Consider the following 19,719-nt stretch of genomic DNA (forward strand, 5'->3'; position numbering starts at 1 on the left):
ATGAACCTGTGTTGTTTCTATAATAAAAATCTTGTTTATGCTAATAATTGTTTTTAGGTGACAGAATTATCTTTTTTTTTACTTTACATACTTTTGAAATTGTGGGGTTTTTCTTATATGTTTTAAATATGGAGAAATCAAATTTAATATATATATATATATATATATATATATATATCAGTTTGTGCACTGTGTAGAGGACAGTCTGGTAATTAATGCTGGGTCTGAGTCCTAGAAATATCATTTGCTTAATTGTATTTGTGAAAGGTTTAATCTTCTTGAGCTTTGAATATGCTACCTTTAAATCAATATATCTTCCTGAAAGTGTTACTGAGAGTATTAAATAATTTTTCATAATTTTTCATAATATTCATTATTCATGAGCATCTTGAAGACCACCTTATATATCATTCATCCTAATAAGCAAGATTAGTATGCTAGGAACAAAATACGTGGATCTGAACCATAAAATTAGAGCTACCCTTCTCACCATTTTAAGATTACCTGGGGAAGGTTTGTGTCCAAAAACGCCATTGAAGAAAGCTGGCATGCGAATGCTGCCACCAATATCAGAGCCCACACCAATCACTGAACAGGCAGCAGCCAGGGTGCAGCCCTCACCACCTAGACAAAATGCAAAATACTCATTTAAAATAAGGAAATTAGCTAAAATATTATTTCCATGGAATATATTTGTCCAAATTTAACTTTTAAACTTTCAGTGTCTTTAGGTCTAATACTCTTGTAGACAGAAATATATTTGGATGATGGTTTTAAACTCTTATGCTAATCTATATATTTTACAGAGATTCATCACTTCACATTTAATTACTGTTAAAAAAAATCATGAAATTATTATTTGTTTACTATGTGTCTTATGGTTTTTGTGCTCCAATTCTTCCATTATCTCCATTACTGCCATCATTTCTGTTTATTTGAACTTTTGTAATGACATTATTTTTCATTTATTGCATTTTGGAGGCATCATGGTGATTTAAGAAAACATTGTAAAGTTATAATAAATTGTAAATATATACAACTAACTGATTTTGTACAGTATTCTTTTCCTATACAGCTCCATTCCATCCCTTTATGTAACTGGTGTCACAAATTACATCATTCCACATTACACTATGTGTAAGTGGGTTTATATTAATTATACATTAATATATAATATGTAATATTAACCTAAGGTTGTAATTAATTGTATGAACTGTCCTTTAAATTTCATATAAATAAAGGTTGTGTTGCAAATCCAAATTACACTAAAACTAGCATGAATATTTGCTGTGTATTCATCTTTATTAGAAGTATTTTTTATATTTATGCCACTGAGTTACTGTCTAGCATCCATTCATTTAAAGTTTAGCACTTTAAAATTTTTTATTAACAAGAATCATACAAATTTGGGCTATGTTGTGATATTTCAATACAATATGTACTGATGAAATCAGGCTAATCAACACTTCCCCTAGTTTGACATTACTTTATGATTGGAGGTGTGGAAATCCTTTCTTCTATTTGTTCATAAAATAAATTCTAGGTTATTATGAATTGTAGTCACCCAACTACACTGTATAACACTAGGAGCTTAGTCCTTCAATCTAACTGTGATTTGATACCCATTATCCAAACCACCACTATACCTCTCACCCTTACCAGCCACTAGCAATCACCATTATTGTGTTCAGATTGAGAGTTTTTGTTTATTGCTTTTTGTTTTTCAGCTTCCACATGTGAGAGAGATCATGCAGTACTTATTTTTCTGTGTCTGGCTTATTTCATTTATGATTTCATCCACTTCCATCCATTTTCTGCAAATGACAGGATTTCATTCTCTTTAATGTATGAATAACAGCCCATTGTGTATATATAAAACACTTCCTTTATGCACTCATCTAATTATGTATAACATGGTTATTCCATATCTTAGCTGTTATGTATAGTGCCATAACAAAGTACAGCAGATATCTGACAAAATTATTTCATGTCTTTTGAATATATACCCAGTAGTGGAATTGCCAGATCATACGACAGTTTTATTTCTGCTTTGTAAGAAATCTCTGCAATGTTTTCCACAGCAGTTGTACTAATTCACATCCCCACCAATAGTGTCTAAGAGTTCACCTTTCTGTACATTCTTGCCAGCACTTCTAATTTCTCTTTGGTAATAATCATTCCAACAGGATTGAAGTGATAGATCTTTATGGTTTTCATTTTCATTTTTCAGATGACTAGTGATAATATATTTTCGTAAACTTTTTAGCCATATGTAATTAATCTTTTGATAAATGCATAATCAGTCATTTTTCCATTGGTTGGATGGTTGTTGAGCTTTGGGAATTATGAACACATTCTAGACCTGAATCCTTTGTTGCACAAGTAGTTTTCAAATATATTTTTCTGCATTTTTTGAGATGATCGTGTGCTTTTCTTCTTTATCTTGTTGATATATGTATAGATTTGTGAATGGTTAACCAGCCTTTGTTTCCCTATTGGGATAAATCCCACTTCACATTTGATATTTGATATTTCAAAGTACTGTTTCATTTTGTCTGAGAATATTTTGTTGACAATTTTACATCTAATTTCATCAAGGATATTGGTAGGTAATTTTCTTTTTATGATGTGCCTTTAGTTTTAGTATGAGAGTAACGTTGGATTTGTAAAACAAGTTTGGCAGAGCTCCAACCTTTATAATACTTTGGAATAGCTTGGAAAATATTCTAGCCCCTCCTTAAATGTTTCGTAAAATTCAATTGTAAAGTCATCAAGCCTCAGGCTTTTCTGTGAGGAGAGAGTTAGTCACTTTTTAAATCTTATTACTTGTTTTAGTCTCCTTAGATTTTTGTTATTTTCTTCATTTTTCCTAGATAAGTTATATGTGTTTTGGAACTAATTCATTTCTTTGATATTTTCCAACTTGTTAGCATATAGTTGTTCATTGATTTTTGTATTTCTGTGGTGGCATTGTAATGCCTTCTCATCTCTAATTGTATTTATTTCAACTATTCCTATTTTGTTATTTGTTATTCTGGCAAAAAAAATATGGTCTTTTACCTTTTCTAAAAAAAAAAGAACAGCAAAGTGAAGGATAGCCAACAGAATGGGAAAATATTTCAAATTTATGAAAATGATAAAGGACTCAGAATTTATAAAGTGCTCAATAAACTCAACAACGAAACAAACAATCCAATTAAGACATTGACAAAGAACTTCAGTGGGCATAAGAGTGGAAATTCAAATGGCTTACAGACATATGAAAAAATGCTCAGCATAACTAGCTATCATGGAAATGCAAATCAAAACCACAATGAGGTTTCATCTCACCCTGGTTAGAATGACTCTCATACAGAAATAAACAAACAAGAAATGATGGAAAGAATGTGGGGAAGAGGTACTCAAATCCACCACTGCTGGGAATGTAAATTGTTGCAGCCACTGTGGAAGATAGTAGGGAGATACCTCAGAAATTTCAATATAGACCCACGATATGATCCAGCCATCACACTTTTTGGAATTTACCCAAATGAAAAGAAAACAGCATATGAAAGAGTGATCTGTAACTTAATGTTTATAGAATCAACCTAGATGTGCATCAACTGGAGAGTGGATTAAGAGATTATATTGTATGTACACTATGGAATACTGCACTGTGGTTTTAAAAAATGAAATACTCTCGGCTGGTGCTGTGGCTCACTTGGCTAATCTTCTGCCTGCGGCGCCAACACCCCTGGTTCTAGTCCCTGTTGGGGCACCGGATTCTGTCTCGGTTGCTCCTCTTCCAGTCCAGCTCTCTGCTGTGGCCCGGGAGGGCAGTGGAGGATGGCCCAAGTGCTTGGGCCCTGCACCCACATGAGAGACCAGAAGGAAGCAACTGGCTCCTGGCTTCGGGTTGGCGCAGTGCACTGGCCGTGGTGGCCATTTAGGGGGTGAACCAACAGAAGGAAGACCTTTTTCTTTGTCTCTCTCTCTCTCTCACACTGTCTAGCTCTGCCTGTCAAAAAAAAATTGAAATACTCTCATTTGCAACAAACTGGATGCAACTGGAAACCACTATACTTAGTGAAATAAGTCAGTCACCAAAACAGAGGTAAAATATGTTCTCCCTGATCTGTGGTAACAATAGAGTGCCTAAAAGATAATCTATAGAAGTGAAATTGACACTTTGGGATGTCATGATTTTGAACATCCCTGTCTTGACTGTAGAGGAACAGTGTTTTTATTCGTTTTTCTTCATATTATATGTTGAACATTCTATTTAGTCTAGGATTAATCTTATGAGTATATAGTTAACTGAAATCAGATCTTTGTAAAAAAAATAAGAAAGGGACTAGGAAAGGTAGAAAGAAGGAGGATGGGAGTGAAAGTGAGAGGAGGGTAGAGTGGAAAGAATAACTATGTTCCTAAATTTATATTTATGAAATTCATGAAGTTTGTATACAGTAAATAAAAGGTTTCTAAGTTAAACATTTTTTCAATAGAAAGCATATGTCTATCCAACTGTAATCTTTTAGGTTAAGATATTTACAAGACTGTGCTTGGGAGCCTCCAAATGTGGCTATGTGATAGTTTTGTTTCTTTCCTCTATGACATGTGCCATCTAAGAGTTCTTCTCAATCATCTGGAGGTAGGAGATGGTACCTCATCCTGCTTATCACCATCTTAAGTCATTCAGGATTGTCTTGAATAAATGATTCAGCTTGTACTATTTTAACTTAAGAAATACTGTGATATAAGATAAAGCCTGACCTTAGCATGGATATCAACCTTAAATGACTGGCGACTATGTTCCTCCTATTTCAGCCTCCTGATCCACTGCCCTCACAAAGTGTCCTGGATGAGAAGATGTGTTATGTGCTTCACATCAGATTGGAGAAATTCATAAGTTTTGTAAACTTTGATAAAATGCTGATGAATAAAGTAATCTGCAGTTGCTTTCAATTCATAGTAGTCCAGACACTCTGCTAGCACACTTTTGCCAAGACAACTTGAAGCATCAACTTCTTTCAAAAAATCAACAAGCATTTTCTTCACATGTTCAGTTTGGTACTGGTTGCTGCATCTAGCAAGGACAGAACATGGTTGCTAGTCAAAGAAATTCTGGCCTTTAAGCAAATTCCACAAGTTGTTCAATAAGGTTGGGTTCAGCATCTTTGAGTTCTACTTTAAAGGACTTTTTTCAAGTGTGTTAGCTGTGAACATTAGGTTAAAACTGGACAGACATCAGTTGCCCTTTTGAGAAACAAAGAGATGCAGTGTGCGTTCTTAGGGGTACAATGTACTATACATTTTTGTGGATCTCTGCTTTTCCCCATAAAGTGAATGAACATAGTAGTGAAGAATATTCTCCATTCAAAACTGAACACTCCAACATCTCGAGACAGCCTTTGCTGCCTGTGCTACAGAGGGAAAAATGTATGCAACTGGAGGTTCCAAAGTAGGAAATTCAGTTCTGTATCTAATTGAGTGCTATGACACAAGAAGAGAAAACTGGCATGCCATGTTCAGCATGCTGATTCAGTGCTGCAGTCATGAGATGGTGGAAACCAATGGCCTCATGTGTATGTGTGGAGGATGGAAGTTTAGGAAACAACGTCTCTAGAAGAGTTCTTAATTCCTGTGATTACAATCCTAGCACCAAAATATGGACAGAGCTGTGTCCAATGATTGAGGCCAGGAAGAATCATGGGCTGTTTTTTGTAAAAGACAAGGTATTTTCCTGGGCAGTCAGAATGGTTTAGGTGTTCAGGACAATATAGAATATCATGATATTAAATGAAGTGAATGGAAGATGGTTTCACCAATGCCCTAGAAAGGTTTGGCAGTAAAGTATGCATCCATTGGTTCTATAATTTATGTCTTAGTTGATTTTAAAGGCATCAGTCGATTAGGGCACATTCTCAAGTATAACATTGAAACAGACAAATGGGTCACCAACTCCAAGTCTGTGCTTCTCCAGTCATGAGTTGTTTAGTTTGTGTTGATGAAACTTGTGGAGTAAATATATATCCTTGAAACTTGAAAAATGAGTGGACTTCCAAGTTTCCTCAGACATTCAAAAATACGGCTACCAGTGTTTGTTTCAAGAGTTTGGTTACACTTCCAACTGCTATGCCTGGTGCCACGTGCCTGTGGGTCCCTCTTGAAGCACAGACTTAAAATGGAAAGTATTACTGAAGTACAGCTTCTGAGGAGGAGTGGCACTTAGACTGTCTGGGACACCATTATCGGATACAGTCTTACAGAAGCAGCTGTCCAGTTTTGGTGCTTGACTCTTGAATAGAAATTGTTAAATGGAAAGATGCTCTAATGACTGGGTCTTTTTCCTTTTTTTCCTTTTTTAAAATTTTTTATTTGAGGATCCTTCAACATTGTTATTGGATTTATTTTCAGATTGTTTCCAACATTGTTTTTGTTTTCAGTAATTGTTATATTTTTCCAGTGTGGTTCATTTGAGTGAGAACTGGTCCTTATTTTTAATACAAAGACTGCACCCAATTCATGGTTTGGCTTATGGTTGTATAGTTGTGTAATGTATTATGGACTGTTACACACCATGCAGCCTCAGGCCTATGTTTTTGTCTCCCCATGTGTTCTGATGGGGAAAACAGCTTTCTTGCCTTTCCCTCAGGAATGCAGCAAGTTCATTCTAAGATCTTTCTGGAAAGAAGTAAGGGAAAGGAAAACCTAAATATAGCTTATTTTCAGTCTGATCCAAGCATCATAACATGGGTTGGCCCAAAAAGTTGGGGGTGAGGAGTGTGGTGGTTACCAGTTTATGTTTTCAGAATGAGATGGGAGCATCTTTCAAAATTGGACTCTTGCTTTGATGTCATCAGGCATGGTTAGACCAAGACAACTTAGTACAAAGCCTTTCGTATAAACTGTTGGATTCAAAACATCTCATTCTGATCACCTTAGGTTTTTTTTTTTTTCTTTTCCTATTTTTTTCTCAATAGGGGTGAGAGAGAGGGTTTTGTGCCCCTATAGGGAGGGTGTCTGCACTAAGGATTTATCAACAATTTGGGAGCTCATAACCTCATCAGAAACTGCCTTTAGCCACACTCCTGATCTGCTAGATGAGCAACAAAAAGATGAAATAAGTTTTTAAGAATTAAGCAATGTTATTTTAATTTGCTATTTTTTTAACGTTCTATGTATCTTTAAAATTGTTAATATGAAATCAATTTCTTGCCAAATACTTTTGTCAAACAAAATTATTGGCCTGGTGGGAGCTGAAGTGAGGTCAGCTTTTTGGTAGACTTAAGTGGACTTTGGTGAGCCTATAGATCTTTATATACCTGAAGATAGCTTTTTAAACTCCCAAAGAAAAAATCTCTCCTCTGATCTAATAACTTTGAAAACATTTGGGAAAAGGGAAAATTGGCTTTCTGTTAATTGTCAAATGTTCCAGTGGGTCTCTGTTTTTGTTGGGATGTGTTATGTTGTATGTACACATTTATGGACCAGAGTCTACTGAGGTTACAGGGCTCAGAAAAGATTATTAGTAAAATCTGGATTTTTGTTTCTTTGGCTCAATAAAATCCTACTGGAAAAAAATAGAGTTTGGTTACAAAGATTTGGTTTGGTGTTTTGTTAAAGAATGTTCAAAGTGAAGTACATATCAAATTGATGATTATTTTATATAGCTTCCCTTACTTAATTCAAAGATTATATTTTAACAGGCCTAATAAGCAAGAGCACATCCAGCAAAAAATTTTTTTGAGTTATATGAATTTGGTGGAAATATGAATTTCTGGAATCAATTTCACATTTGTAACTATAATTATGACAGAGTGAGGAACAGGCCCATCAGTGAAGCAGCATCATCTTAACTATAATTCTGTTTTCATACATTATAGAAGTGCTATGTAGTTAGAACTGTTTGTTTCAGTTTAGTCAAGAACTAAGAATAGTATGAATTACAAATCAAGATGGGCAAATCTGAGAGAGCAACTTAGTCTCACATAATTTTGCTAGACTTCATTTGCTTTCTTCAGTGCCAAATATATTCCATTTCAAAAGTAAGTCACAGTGAGTTGAGTCATACACTCACATAGCACTTCATAAACAATATTTTTGGGGTTTAACTATATGCTGAACTCCTGACAAAATACATTAATACAGTTAAATATATTCCATCTTTTAAATTTGAGAAATGGTTAGTTTAGCACCCATCCTTAATTTATGTTACTGTTTTCACTCAGCTCAATAGTTAACAAAAGATTATTCCTCCTCGGTCATCACTGCTAAATAAAATCCAGTCATAATAAGAATGATTAACAAGGAAAAGATAAAGCTATTTATAGAAAATCTGTAGATAGCAAAACTCTGGTCACTGTACCACATCACTGTCTACTTTAAACTATGAATTTAAAAGATACATGATTTCTGGCCGGCACCGTGGCTTAACAGGCTAATCCTCTGCCTTGCGGTGCCGGCACACTGGGTTCTAGTCCCGGTTGGGGCGCCGGATTCTACCCCGGTTGCCCCTCTTCCAGGCCAGCTCTCTGCTATGGCCCAGGAAGGCAGTGGAGGATGGCCCAAGTTCTTGGGCCCTGCACCCGCATGGGAGACCAGGAGAAGCACCTGGCTCCTGGCTTCGGATCAGCGAGATGTGCCGGCCGCAGCGGCCATTGGAGGGTGAACCAACGGCAAAAAGGAAGACCTTTCTCTCTGTCTCTCTCACTATCCACTCTGCCTGTCAAAAAAAAAAAAAAAGATACATGATTTCTTTTTCTTTAGCAAAATACAAAAGGTATTTAACTAATTTATCTATAAAAGGTTCATAATAATTTAATATGTATTCTCCTCATTACATTTATGTGGTAAATAAATCTTTTACAATCTCAATAATACATTTATTTGCTAGCAATAGTTTTCCCTTTGCACTATGCAAGGACCAAACTATATAAAGCTGTCATCATGTTTTTATCTGATAGCATTAAATGCTTTTTAACTTAAAAGTAAAATAAAAGATTTTCTTGTTGATCTCTGCAATGGTATTTTCAAAATCATTTGTATATATCCAAATTCTTGGTATTTCTTGCTTTCTGCTAATTAGAGTTTTGGTTTGTTCTCACTTACCTAAGCTCCTGATTGTTTAATTCAAATCTATTTTTAACAATTTAACTTATAAATATAAATTATTGTTTTGCAGTATCCCACATACTTTGATTTGTTGTGTTTTCATTTTAGGGAACACATGTTTATGTCTTGTTTCTTTTAATTATATTTTATGCATTTTTAGTAATATAAATAGAACAGATGTGATGCATTTCACAGGTACATTTTTTAGAAAACTCTTGTTTAATAAATATAAATTTTGAAAGTACAACTTTTGGATTACAGCGGTTTTTTCCCCCCATAACCACCTTCCTACACACAAACCATCCCAACTCCTACTTTCTCTCCCATCACATTCTTCACTAAGATTCATTTTTAATTATCTTCATCTACAAAAGATCAACTTAGTATATATTAAGTAAAGATTTCAATAGACTGCACCCACACAGGCACACAAAGTATAAAGTTCTGTTTGAATACTAGTTTTACCGTTAATTTGCATAGCACAACACATTAAGGACAGAGCTCCTACATGGGAAGTAAGTGCATAGCAACTCCTGTTGTTGATTTAACAATCGACAATCTTATTTATGATGTCAGTAATCACCCGAGGCTCTTGTCATGAGCTGCCAAAGCTAAGGAAGGCTCTTGAGTTCACAAACTCCAACTTTATTTAGACAAGGCCATAATCAAAGTGGAATTTTCTCCTCCTTTCAAAGAAAGGTACCTCATTCTTTGATGGCTCATTCTTGCCACTGGGATCTTATTCACAGAGATCTTTCATTTACGTCATTTTTTTGCCACAGTGTCTTGGCTTTGCATGCCTGAGAAACTCTCATGGGCTTTTTAGCCAGATCCGAATCATCCTGACTTTCAAAACCTGCCAAATCTTCTCAGCCTGACTGGTTATTTCAGGGTATCTTAGCTTATGTTCAATTATCACAGACAATCCAAAAACTGAAATATTTCCAACTTTTTAGAAAGACCTGAATTAAATTTTCCATTGAAAATGTTATCCATCAAATAAAGCATTTAAATTAAGAGTTGATCTAGATTATGCAGTGATAATATGATGCTCTGTCATTATTGACACTGAAAATGAAACAAAAAATCCATGGGGCTAGCGCTGTGGCACAGTGGGTTAATGCCCTGGCCTGAAGCACCAGCATCCCATATGGGCTCCAGTTCAAGACCCAGCTACTCAACTTCCAATCCAGCTCTTTGCCATGGCCTGGAAAAGCAGTACAAGATGGCCCAAGTCTCTGGTCCCCTGCATCTACATGGGAGACCTGGAAGAAGCTCCTGGCTCCCGGCTTCAGATCGGCACAGCTCTGGCTGCTGTGGCCAACCAGGGAATGAACCATCGGATGGAAGACTCTCTCTCTCTCTCTCTCTCTCTCTCTCTCTCTCTCTCTCTGCCTCTCTTTCTCTTTCTCTGCAACTCTTTCAAATAAATAAATAAATCTTTTGAAAAATGCTTGCGGCGCTGGCACACCGGGTTCTAGTCCTGGTTGGGGCACCGATCCTGTCCTGGTTGCCCTCTTCCAGGCCAGCTCTCTGCTGTGGCCAGGGAGTGCAGTGGAGGATGGCTCAAGTACTTGGGCCCTGCACCCCATGGGAGACGAGGAGAAGCACCTGGCTCCTGCCATTGGATCAGTGCGGTGCGCCAGCCCCAGCGCGCCTACCGCGGCGGCCATTGGAGGGTGAACTAACGGCAAAAGGAAGACCTTTCTCTCTGTCTCTCTCTCACTGTCCACTCTGCCTGTCAAAAAGAAAAAAAAAAAAACTGCTGTGGCCAGGGAGTGCAGTGGAGGATGGCCCAAGTGCTTGGGCCCTGCACCCCATGGGAGACCAGGAGAAGCACCTGGCTCCTGCCATCAGATCAGCGCTGTGCGCTGGCCACAGAGCACCGGCCACGGCGGCCATTGGAGGGTGAACCAATGGCAAAAAGGAAGACCTTTCTCTCTGACTCTCTCTCTCACTGTCCACTCTGCCTGTCAAAAAAAAAAATCCAGGCTTTGGATATAGTAGGGAGGGACTGAGGGAACACAAGATTCATCACATCAGTAAATCTCTGCATTCGGATATACAATGAAACTCAGTGGTAGATGAACTGTACCCTCACAGGTACATTTTTAAGACCATAACCATGCTTACCTCCCTCCCCCAGTAACCCCCTTCCCTCCCTTATTTTCTTTTCATTAACTTTTATAAAGATACAATCTTAATCCACTCCATAATCACAGACTTAATGCAACACTAACCATAATATTCAACAAGTAAAAAACAGGAAGATCACAACTTCATAGGGGTATAAACAAGGGATAAAAATGACAATCATATCGAAAGTTGCCTGATTAATTTTTATACATTTTTATATTCTGTATTAACTCCAACATATTAGAGAAAACATATTATATTTGATTTTTTTTGAGACTGGTTTATTTCATTAAGCATAATGAATTCTAGTAGAATCCATTTTGTTGGAAAAACAATATTTCATTTATTTTCATTGCTGAGTACAATTTCATACATGAATATATATATCTCACATTTTCTTTATCCAGTCATCAGTTGATGGGCATCTGGGTTGATTCCATATGTTGGCTATTGTGAACTGAGCTACTATGAACGTGGGAAAACAGAAAACTATTTCATAAGCTGATTCATTTTGTTTTGGTAACTTTCCAGGTGTAGCAAGGCTAGGTCGTATGCTAGACCTATTTTCAAATTACTGAGGAATCTCCACACTGTCTTCCATAATGGTTGTACTAGTTTACATTTCCTTTTTTTAAAAAGATTTATTTTATTTATTTGAAGGACAGAATTACAGAGAGAGGTAGAGACAGAGAGAGAGGTCTTCCATCCGATGATTCACTCCCCAGATGGCCACAACGGCCGGAGCTGTGCCAATCTGAAGCCAGGAGACAGATGCTTCTTCCCAGTCTCCCACATGGTTGCAGGGGCCCAAGCACTTGAGCTATCTTCTACTGCTATCCCAGGCCATAGCAGAGAGCTGGATTGGAAGAGGAGCAGCCAGGACTAGAACTGGCACCCATATGGGATGCCTGCACTTCAGGCCAGGGCTTTAACTTGCTGTGCAACAGCGCTGGCCCCTAGTTTACATTTCGACCCACAGTATATTAGGGTACATTTTTCCAAACATCCTCAATTGAATTTATTGCTATTCTTTTTTTGATTTTGAGTTGATGTACATTCTAACTGTAATGAGGTAAAACTTCATTGTTATTTTCACTCGCAGTTCTCTGATGACTCATGATCCTGAGCATTTTTGCATATGTTTGAGGCCCATTTGAATTTCATGTCTTGAAAAAAGCCTGTTAATGTCTTTGCCCACTTTGAATTAGATTATTTGCTTTGTTGCTATTTTCTTTTTCTCGAGCTCTTTATAGATCCTGGTTATTAATCCTTTATAAATTGCATAGCTTGCAAGAATTCCTCTCATTCTTTATATTGATTTTTCACTTGGTTGAGTGTTTCCATTTCAGTCATTTCATCAATCTCTTTGTCTTCACAAAGACAAATATTGGAGTGTTGTTGTGTTCCTTTGGGGGAGTCATGTTGTCTTCCTTGTTCTTGTTTCTTTAATTTCCACATTTATTTTTAGACATTTGTGGAAACACTTGTTGGTTTCTTTCACTGATGGGTTTTACCTTTGAGCTATACCTCTGTGGCTTAGAGGAGTGTCTGCTCCTTCAGTTGATATCTAGAGGCATGTGCTGCATTGGGATAGGGAGCTCTGTTCAGTGTTCCAGTGTGCATAAAGAGTCCAGGATGACACCCAAGTTGGGCATGGTAGATCTCTATTGTCAGCATTTTGGGAGGATATGATCATGTTGGCTGGTGTGATCACAGCCTCACCTCCTCTGCCAAGATGATCAATGCCCAGAGTTATCTCACAGTGGCTACCCATACCATGCACGCAGGCACATGAGCCACAGAAAGGATCTGTGCAGTCCTCAGTGTGAGCATGGAACTCTCTGCAATGACTCACTCCAGGCATTCAGGGAACTCTGAGCCTGTGATGCCACAGTGATTGCCCAAATACTCAGCTACTACCCATGCCCTATCATGCAGTAACATAATTCACACACTCATAGCACATAGGGCTTCCACAGTCTCAGTCAGTAGGAGAACCACTCTCAGCCTCGTGAGCCTGCTCCATCCATAGAGACAGAAAAGGCATTCCCAGAGTCAGCTTCTTGTTGGTATTCAGCCTTGGCAGTTTGAGTCTGGGCACCTGTAATATAGTGTGTGTAGAAGAGGTCTTCACAGTCTTACATTGATATCCCACCTGTTGCCAAACCTCCAGGCCAAACTCAAAATCAGTGGGGCAACAGATTTATCCGTTCAATTCCCTAATTATGAGTGTTCACATGAGCCACTGCAGCCTCTACTACTGTTATTTTCTGATGGTGCTTCCTCCATGCTATTTGCCAGGTGCTGTTGCTGAGATATATAGAGAAAAAAATGTGGTCTTCTTCATGGTTTAGGTGGGCATGCTGCCTCTCACTAGCACTCCAGGCCAGACTCAGAGTCAGTGTGATTCACAAGGTTATCCTTCATGCAGTATTACCAGTGACACAGGCTGCCACAATCTCCTCTCACCTCACTCCAAGAAGATGGTATGTCTTCTAGCCCCTGACTGTGGGAGTCCCTAATGGTGCCCTTGCTTGCTGTAGAGTGTTTATACTGTCCACACTGTGTATGGCATCTCACTTCTTTCTGTTAAATTTCCACTGCAAACTTCTCTCCAAGTTTCCCCTAGGAGATCTTTCTTCTGGTATCTTACCGTAGTCAAAATCAGCATGTATTCTGCCAGTTCAGCCATCTTGGATTCTGAGTCTTGTTTCTTTATCCATTCGACCAATCTATATCTTTTGACTGCAGAATTTAATCCATCGACATTCATGGTAAAATTTATAGGTAAGAACCAACTCCTGTAGTTTTGTTGATTACTTATGGATAGTTTGAAATATTCTGTTCCTTTCTACATCTCTTATTATTTATCTTTGTGTTCAGATGACTTTATGTCATGGTAAATGAGATTCTGTTCTGTTTCTCTTTTGGGAATCTGCTGTATTAGTGAATTTTTACTGCCGTGTTTTCATTATAGTTGTTACGATTCATTTACTTCCATACAGGACTCCTTTCAGGATTTATTGTAGGGCAGAGTAATGCAGTTCCCCGCAGTGAGTTGAATTATTCCAGGTATTGTAGTACCAACAGCCATAGTCCCAGAGCTGCAGTACACAAAAGGAACTTCCTCAATTTGTACAGGACATGCAAGGGTAACACTGTGACTAGTACCTTGTCAACTAAGTACTCTGTGTTAAGAGATGGTACAGATGTGGACTTCTTCAGGTCTGGTCCTCACAGCTTGTATATAAATTTTCTTGCACTATGCCCCAAGAAGCATAGGGGTACTTCTTTAGATAGTGCAGAGTGAAAAAACACAGCTTCAGGCTCTTTTTCCCACTAATCTTTGTTTTAATGGATCTCAAAATTCTGTGATAGATTTTTGGTCTAGTTATTTCCATTAAAAAGTACCCATTTTAAAAACTAATAAACTAATAACTTAAAATTACCATGTACTCAAAAAATGGTTCACAGAACATTCTTCTTTCCTTCTGAAAGTTTTACCATGCATTGTTATCACTAACCAGTCTTTTATTATTAAACTTAAATGCCCAATTGAGACAAATAATTCTGAGACCATTTGTTTCACCATTGATTAAGACAGGAGGCAGTATGAGGGACAATATTCATTTAGCCTTCTGAGCTTTCTTGGCAGACTTGGTGATCTTGCCAGCTTCAGCAAACTTCTTGTGCAATACTTTGATCACACCCATAGTAACTGTGTCTCATATTGCGAACAGCAAAATGACCTAGAGGAAGATATTCAAAGAAGCTGTCAACACATATGGGTTTTCCAGGAACCATAGCAACAATGGCAGAATCACCAGATTTCAAGAATTTAGGGTCATCTTCCTGTTTCTTACCAGAATGATAATCTTTTCCTTCAGCGCAGAAAACTTGCAAATAATTTGAGCTGTGTGACAAACCAGTAGAGAAGCATGGCCAGCACTTATTTGTCCTGGATAGTTCAGAATAATCAGCTGAGCAATGAATCCATCTGCTTCCATTAGTGGGTAATTTTCACTGTCTCTAGACACATTCTTGTCATTGAAGCCATCATTCCCAGGGAGACACTCAAAAGCTTCACGGTGCATTTTAACAGACTTTACTTCAGTTGTCACATTGATTAAGCAAAGGTTATCTCTGCCAGATTTGGGAATACCAGTCTCCGATTATCCTGAATGGACAGTACAAATACCTCCAATTTTGAAGACATCGTTTAGCGGCAAGCTGGACAAGCTGGTGGAAGGATGTAAAACAGAACTTCAAGCAGTGAGGTTCAACTGGCATTGTTATCTTTGTAGGTGATCTTCCATCTCTTGAAGTAAGGCATAATAGCACTTGTCTCCAATGTTGTCATTATTCCAACCAGAAATTGGCACAAATGCTTCTGTGTCAAGGTTGTAGCTAATGTGCTTAATGTAGGTTCTGACTTCTTTAACTATTTCTTAATATCTCTTCTGACTCTACAGTGGTCCAGTGGAATCCATTCTGTTAACACCAACAATTATTTCACATTCAGCATGTAAGCCAGAAAGGCATGCTCATGGGCCTTCCCATTCTTAGTGATATCAACTTCAAATTCACCAACACCAGCAGCAAGAAACAGGACAACACAGTCAGTCTGAGTTGTGCCTGTAATCATGTCTTGATAAATTTTCGGTGTCCTGGGTCATCAATAATAGTCACATAACCATTGCTATCTCAAATTTTGAGATCAGACGAGATCGGGCGCATTCAGGGTGGTATGGCTGTAGACAACTATCTCAAATTTCTACAGGGAAATGATGATGCTAATACCATGCTCATGCTCAGATTTCAGCTTATCCAAGACTCAAGTATTGGAAAACAGTACATAGACACCCTTTTCAATTCAAAATAAAATGTACATTCATCTAAGCTTTATTTTCTCCGAGGCCTTTCTCTTAAAAGTGTTCTTCACACCAAGATCTAAAAATGAGGATAAGGCTTCCTATCTGGCTAGATATTGGCAATTGCAAGATCTGCAAGAAGCCACTGTTGCTAGTTCCCTATGCAGTCAAAAGGGCCAGGATGTATAATCATTCCCCAAGTGCCTCTGGGCTACTGCTGCTTCTTGAGACTTGAGACACAGCTCTCAAGAGCTGTTTTTTCTGAAACCACAGCCTTTTATAGCCCTTCCGCTCTGAAGTAAAAAACCTTGTCTCTTTTCTTCTCTTCAGCTTCTTAGGGCTATTCTTTCTTTGTCTTCATATCCTCACACATTTACTCTTTACAGCCTACTCTTCCTCTTCGTGCTGCTTCCAATGCTTCTTAAAGACACATATCTTCCTCTGTAAAATGAAACTTCGTAAATAAATTATTGTTCAACCAATCTTTGTTGCCTTGTGTACCTTGGCTTGCCAAATACCTATTACAGGCATACTTTAAAGAGATCTTTGCATCCCAGCAGCCTCCTCCTGAAATTTTTCAATGGTTCTATTTTCAATGCCCCCACATTTGTAAATCATATGGCCAATAATGACAGACTTTCCCAAATCTACATGGCCGATAATGCTGATATGAGTCTTTTCCTATTCCATTTTAGCTTTGATGCAGCAATAGTTTTCATGGTATCTGTGTTCTGGCATCAAATCTGTTGCAAAAAATTGCTCTGAAGCGTTTGACCAGCAATCCTATAGCTGCAGGATGCAGAGATGCCTACTCTGTCTTTCCTGTGCAGGACCATGGCCCAGAGCTGCTGGTGGACCCTGAAGACAGATGGAAGTTTTCAGTAGCTGCATGACAGCAGCTCAAGTCTTGGGTTTTGAAGGCTGGAGGAGACAATGTGTGCTCCATTTGTCGAGCAAAGTCATTGCTCAAACCCTAATCAGTTTTCTGGACTGGATTGAAAGCCAGTGAGTATTTTGGAATTCTCCTGTAGTAAGAGATGCTGGTCTAAAACAATAGTGGGTGTTGTAGGGCTTTCTGACTGCCTTTTTCCTGAAACATGAAGTCCTTCCTGTCAAGAAACACAGAGTAGGAGCTTCAGTGTACTTTGTTCCCTTTCTCTCCCTCCCTCCTCCACTCTCCTGGATTTCAGAGTCTCAGTGTTATTTAGATTTCCTATTGCTTCTTTATGGAAATTTTCTTTCAGTCAATATCCTGGAAACCCATCCTTATTTTGTTGTTCTGTTGTTCCAGTTCTTTTCTGTGGCAGAGGTGAGTGTAGAGCCTTTCTACTTAACCATCTTGGACAGAAATTCCTTCATAGGCATCTTCTTTCAGCACATTCAGTATATCATCCAATTGCCTTATAGACTCCAAGGTTCTTCTAACAAGTCTTACAATAATCTTATTGATGATATCTTGTACAGTAGTATGTCATTTTTTTGCAAATTTCAAGTTTCTCTCTTTGTTCTTGTCTTTAAAATGTTCGATTATGGGTATTGATAGTAGATTTATTTATACTAACCGTACTTGAAGCTCATTTAATTTTAAAGATGTATTTATCTATGGCCTTGGCAAATTACCCTCCATATCCTGCAGGTCTGAGATTGCTACTATTGGTCCCATATTCCTCAGAGGTAATCTGAGGAAGTCCATACCAGGATTCCACTCTTCCAAATCTATACCTGAAAATGTACACCCCCCAAAATAACATGACCTCATGTTGTTGGGCATCGGTAAGTTCCTCATCAGGTTCAGTAACCCTCAGATTTTGATTATTTTTGCTATATTCTATAGTCATTTGCACTCACCCTATGGGACTTGAAGAAAGAAAAAGTATGCATTCAGTGCTCCAGTCTCATTCCTGCATTGTAAAATCTCCAGCATAAACTGGGTTTTCCATGGGGAAATCCCTATGGTGGATTTCCACCACATCGCCAGTGGAGACACCATGGCTGCTGCTACCATAAGCCCCAGCAATACTCACAACCATCTGAAAGAACAAGGAACTCTCACCAAATTCCACCATTTTGAGGTAACAACGGAGTTTGAATCACAATACAGAGCAAATGGACCTAGCAAATATTTGTAAAATATTTCATCCAACAACTACGGAGCATGCATTCTGATCAGCACATAGTACATATTCAAAGAAAGGCCACAAATCAAATACAGTAAGTATTTAAAAATAAGAAATCAAAATTATACCAGATGTTTTCTCAGAACACAAAATAACTAGAAATCAACAACATTAAAAGTAGTAAATTAAAACATACTTAGAGATGGAACAACATGTTCCTGAATGATCAAGGTGTAAGCAACAAAGCCAAGACTACACAAATGGGATTATATTACACTATGAATCTTCTATACACCAAAAAAATAACAGAATGAAGAGGCAAATAACAGAATGGAGGAAAATGCTTATTAACCATTAATTGAACAAAAATTTATAATACAGAATATGTAAGAACATGAAACACTCAAAACAAAAACAACTATTCCAGTTAAGAAATGTTCAAAGGACTTGAAAAGAAATTTATCAGAGGGAATAAAAACAGCCAACAAATGTATTAAAATGTTTTCAATATCACTAGGCATCAAGGAAATGCAGATCACAACGAAAATTATTTTTCATCACCCCAGATAAAATGGCTAAAATCAGAAAGACAAAAAGGAACAAGTATTAATAAGATGTGGAGAAAAGGAAAGACTTACACACTATTGGTGGGAATGTAAATTAAGACAGCCACTATAAAAATTCTATGGACATTTTTTTGAAAGCTAGAAAGAGAATTTAATATATAATCTAACAGTCCCACAACAAAATGCATACAGAGAGAGAGAGAGAGAGAGAGAGAGACATGAAATCATTATATTTTTAAAGATTCATTTATTTATTTATTTATTTGAAAGGCAGAGTTATAGAGAGGCAGAGGCAGAGAAAGAGAAGTCTTCCATCTGCTGGTTCACTCCTGCAATAGCTGCAATGGCCGGAGCTGGGACAATCCGAAGCAAGGAGCCAGGAGCTTTTTCCAGGTCTCCCACGCAGGTGCAGGGGCCCAAGGATTTGGGCCATCTTACACTGCTTTCCCAGGCCATAGCAGAGAGCTATATCAGAAGTGGAGCAGCCGGAATTGAACCAGCACACATACTGGATGCTAGCACTACAGGTGGCAGCTTTACCTGCATGTCACTGTGCCAATCCAATAAAGCATTATATTAAAGAAATGCCTAGATCACCATGTTTACTGTAGCACTATTCACAGTAGCCAGGACATAGACTCAAACAATGTTTCCACCATCAGATAAATTGTTAAGGAAAATGCTATATATATACATATATATATACACACAAACATATATATAATATTTTATATACATACGTGTATATAACATGTGTAACATTTTATACATATACATATATATATATATTTGAAGATTATTTGGAATAAAAAAATAAAATCCTCACATTTACAGCAAGAATGAATGAAAGTGGAGGACATTATATTAAGTGAATTAAGTCAAACTCAAAAAGACAAATACTAAATATTCTCTCTTATTTGTAGAAGTTAATGAAAC

General features: G+C 37.6%; 1 protein-coding gene and 1 pseudogene across 2 annotated transcripts in view; both read right to left on the minus strand.

The window, feature by feature from the left end:
- Positions 1–19,719, minus strand: part of FAAH2 (fatty acid amide hydrolase 2) — a 219,809-nt gene that overhangs the window by 159,643 nt on the left and 40,447 nt on the right. Inside the window, exon 5 of one of the 2 annotated variants that reach the window (XM_062184024.1) lies at positions 505–624. The exons of the other annotated variant lie outside the window; for it this stretch is intronic. Coding sequence (XP_062040008.1) covers positions 505–624 — 120 coding nt within the window. The remainder of the gene's footprint in view (positions 1–504; positions 625–19,719) is intronic. 2 annotated transcript variants of the gene reach the window in all.
- Positions 4,461–17,938, minus strand: LOC133753639 (kelch-like protein 7; annotated as a pseudogene).

This window comes from Lepus europaeus, chromosome X, assembly GCF_033115175.1.
Source record: "Lepus europaeus isolate LE1 chromosome X, mLepTim1.pri, whole genome shotgun sequence".
NCBI classification, from domain to species: domain Eukaryota; kingdom Metazoa; phylum Chordata; class Mammalia; order Lagomorpha; family Leporidae; genus Lepus; species Lepus europaeus.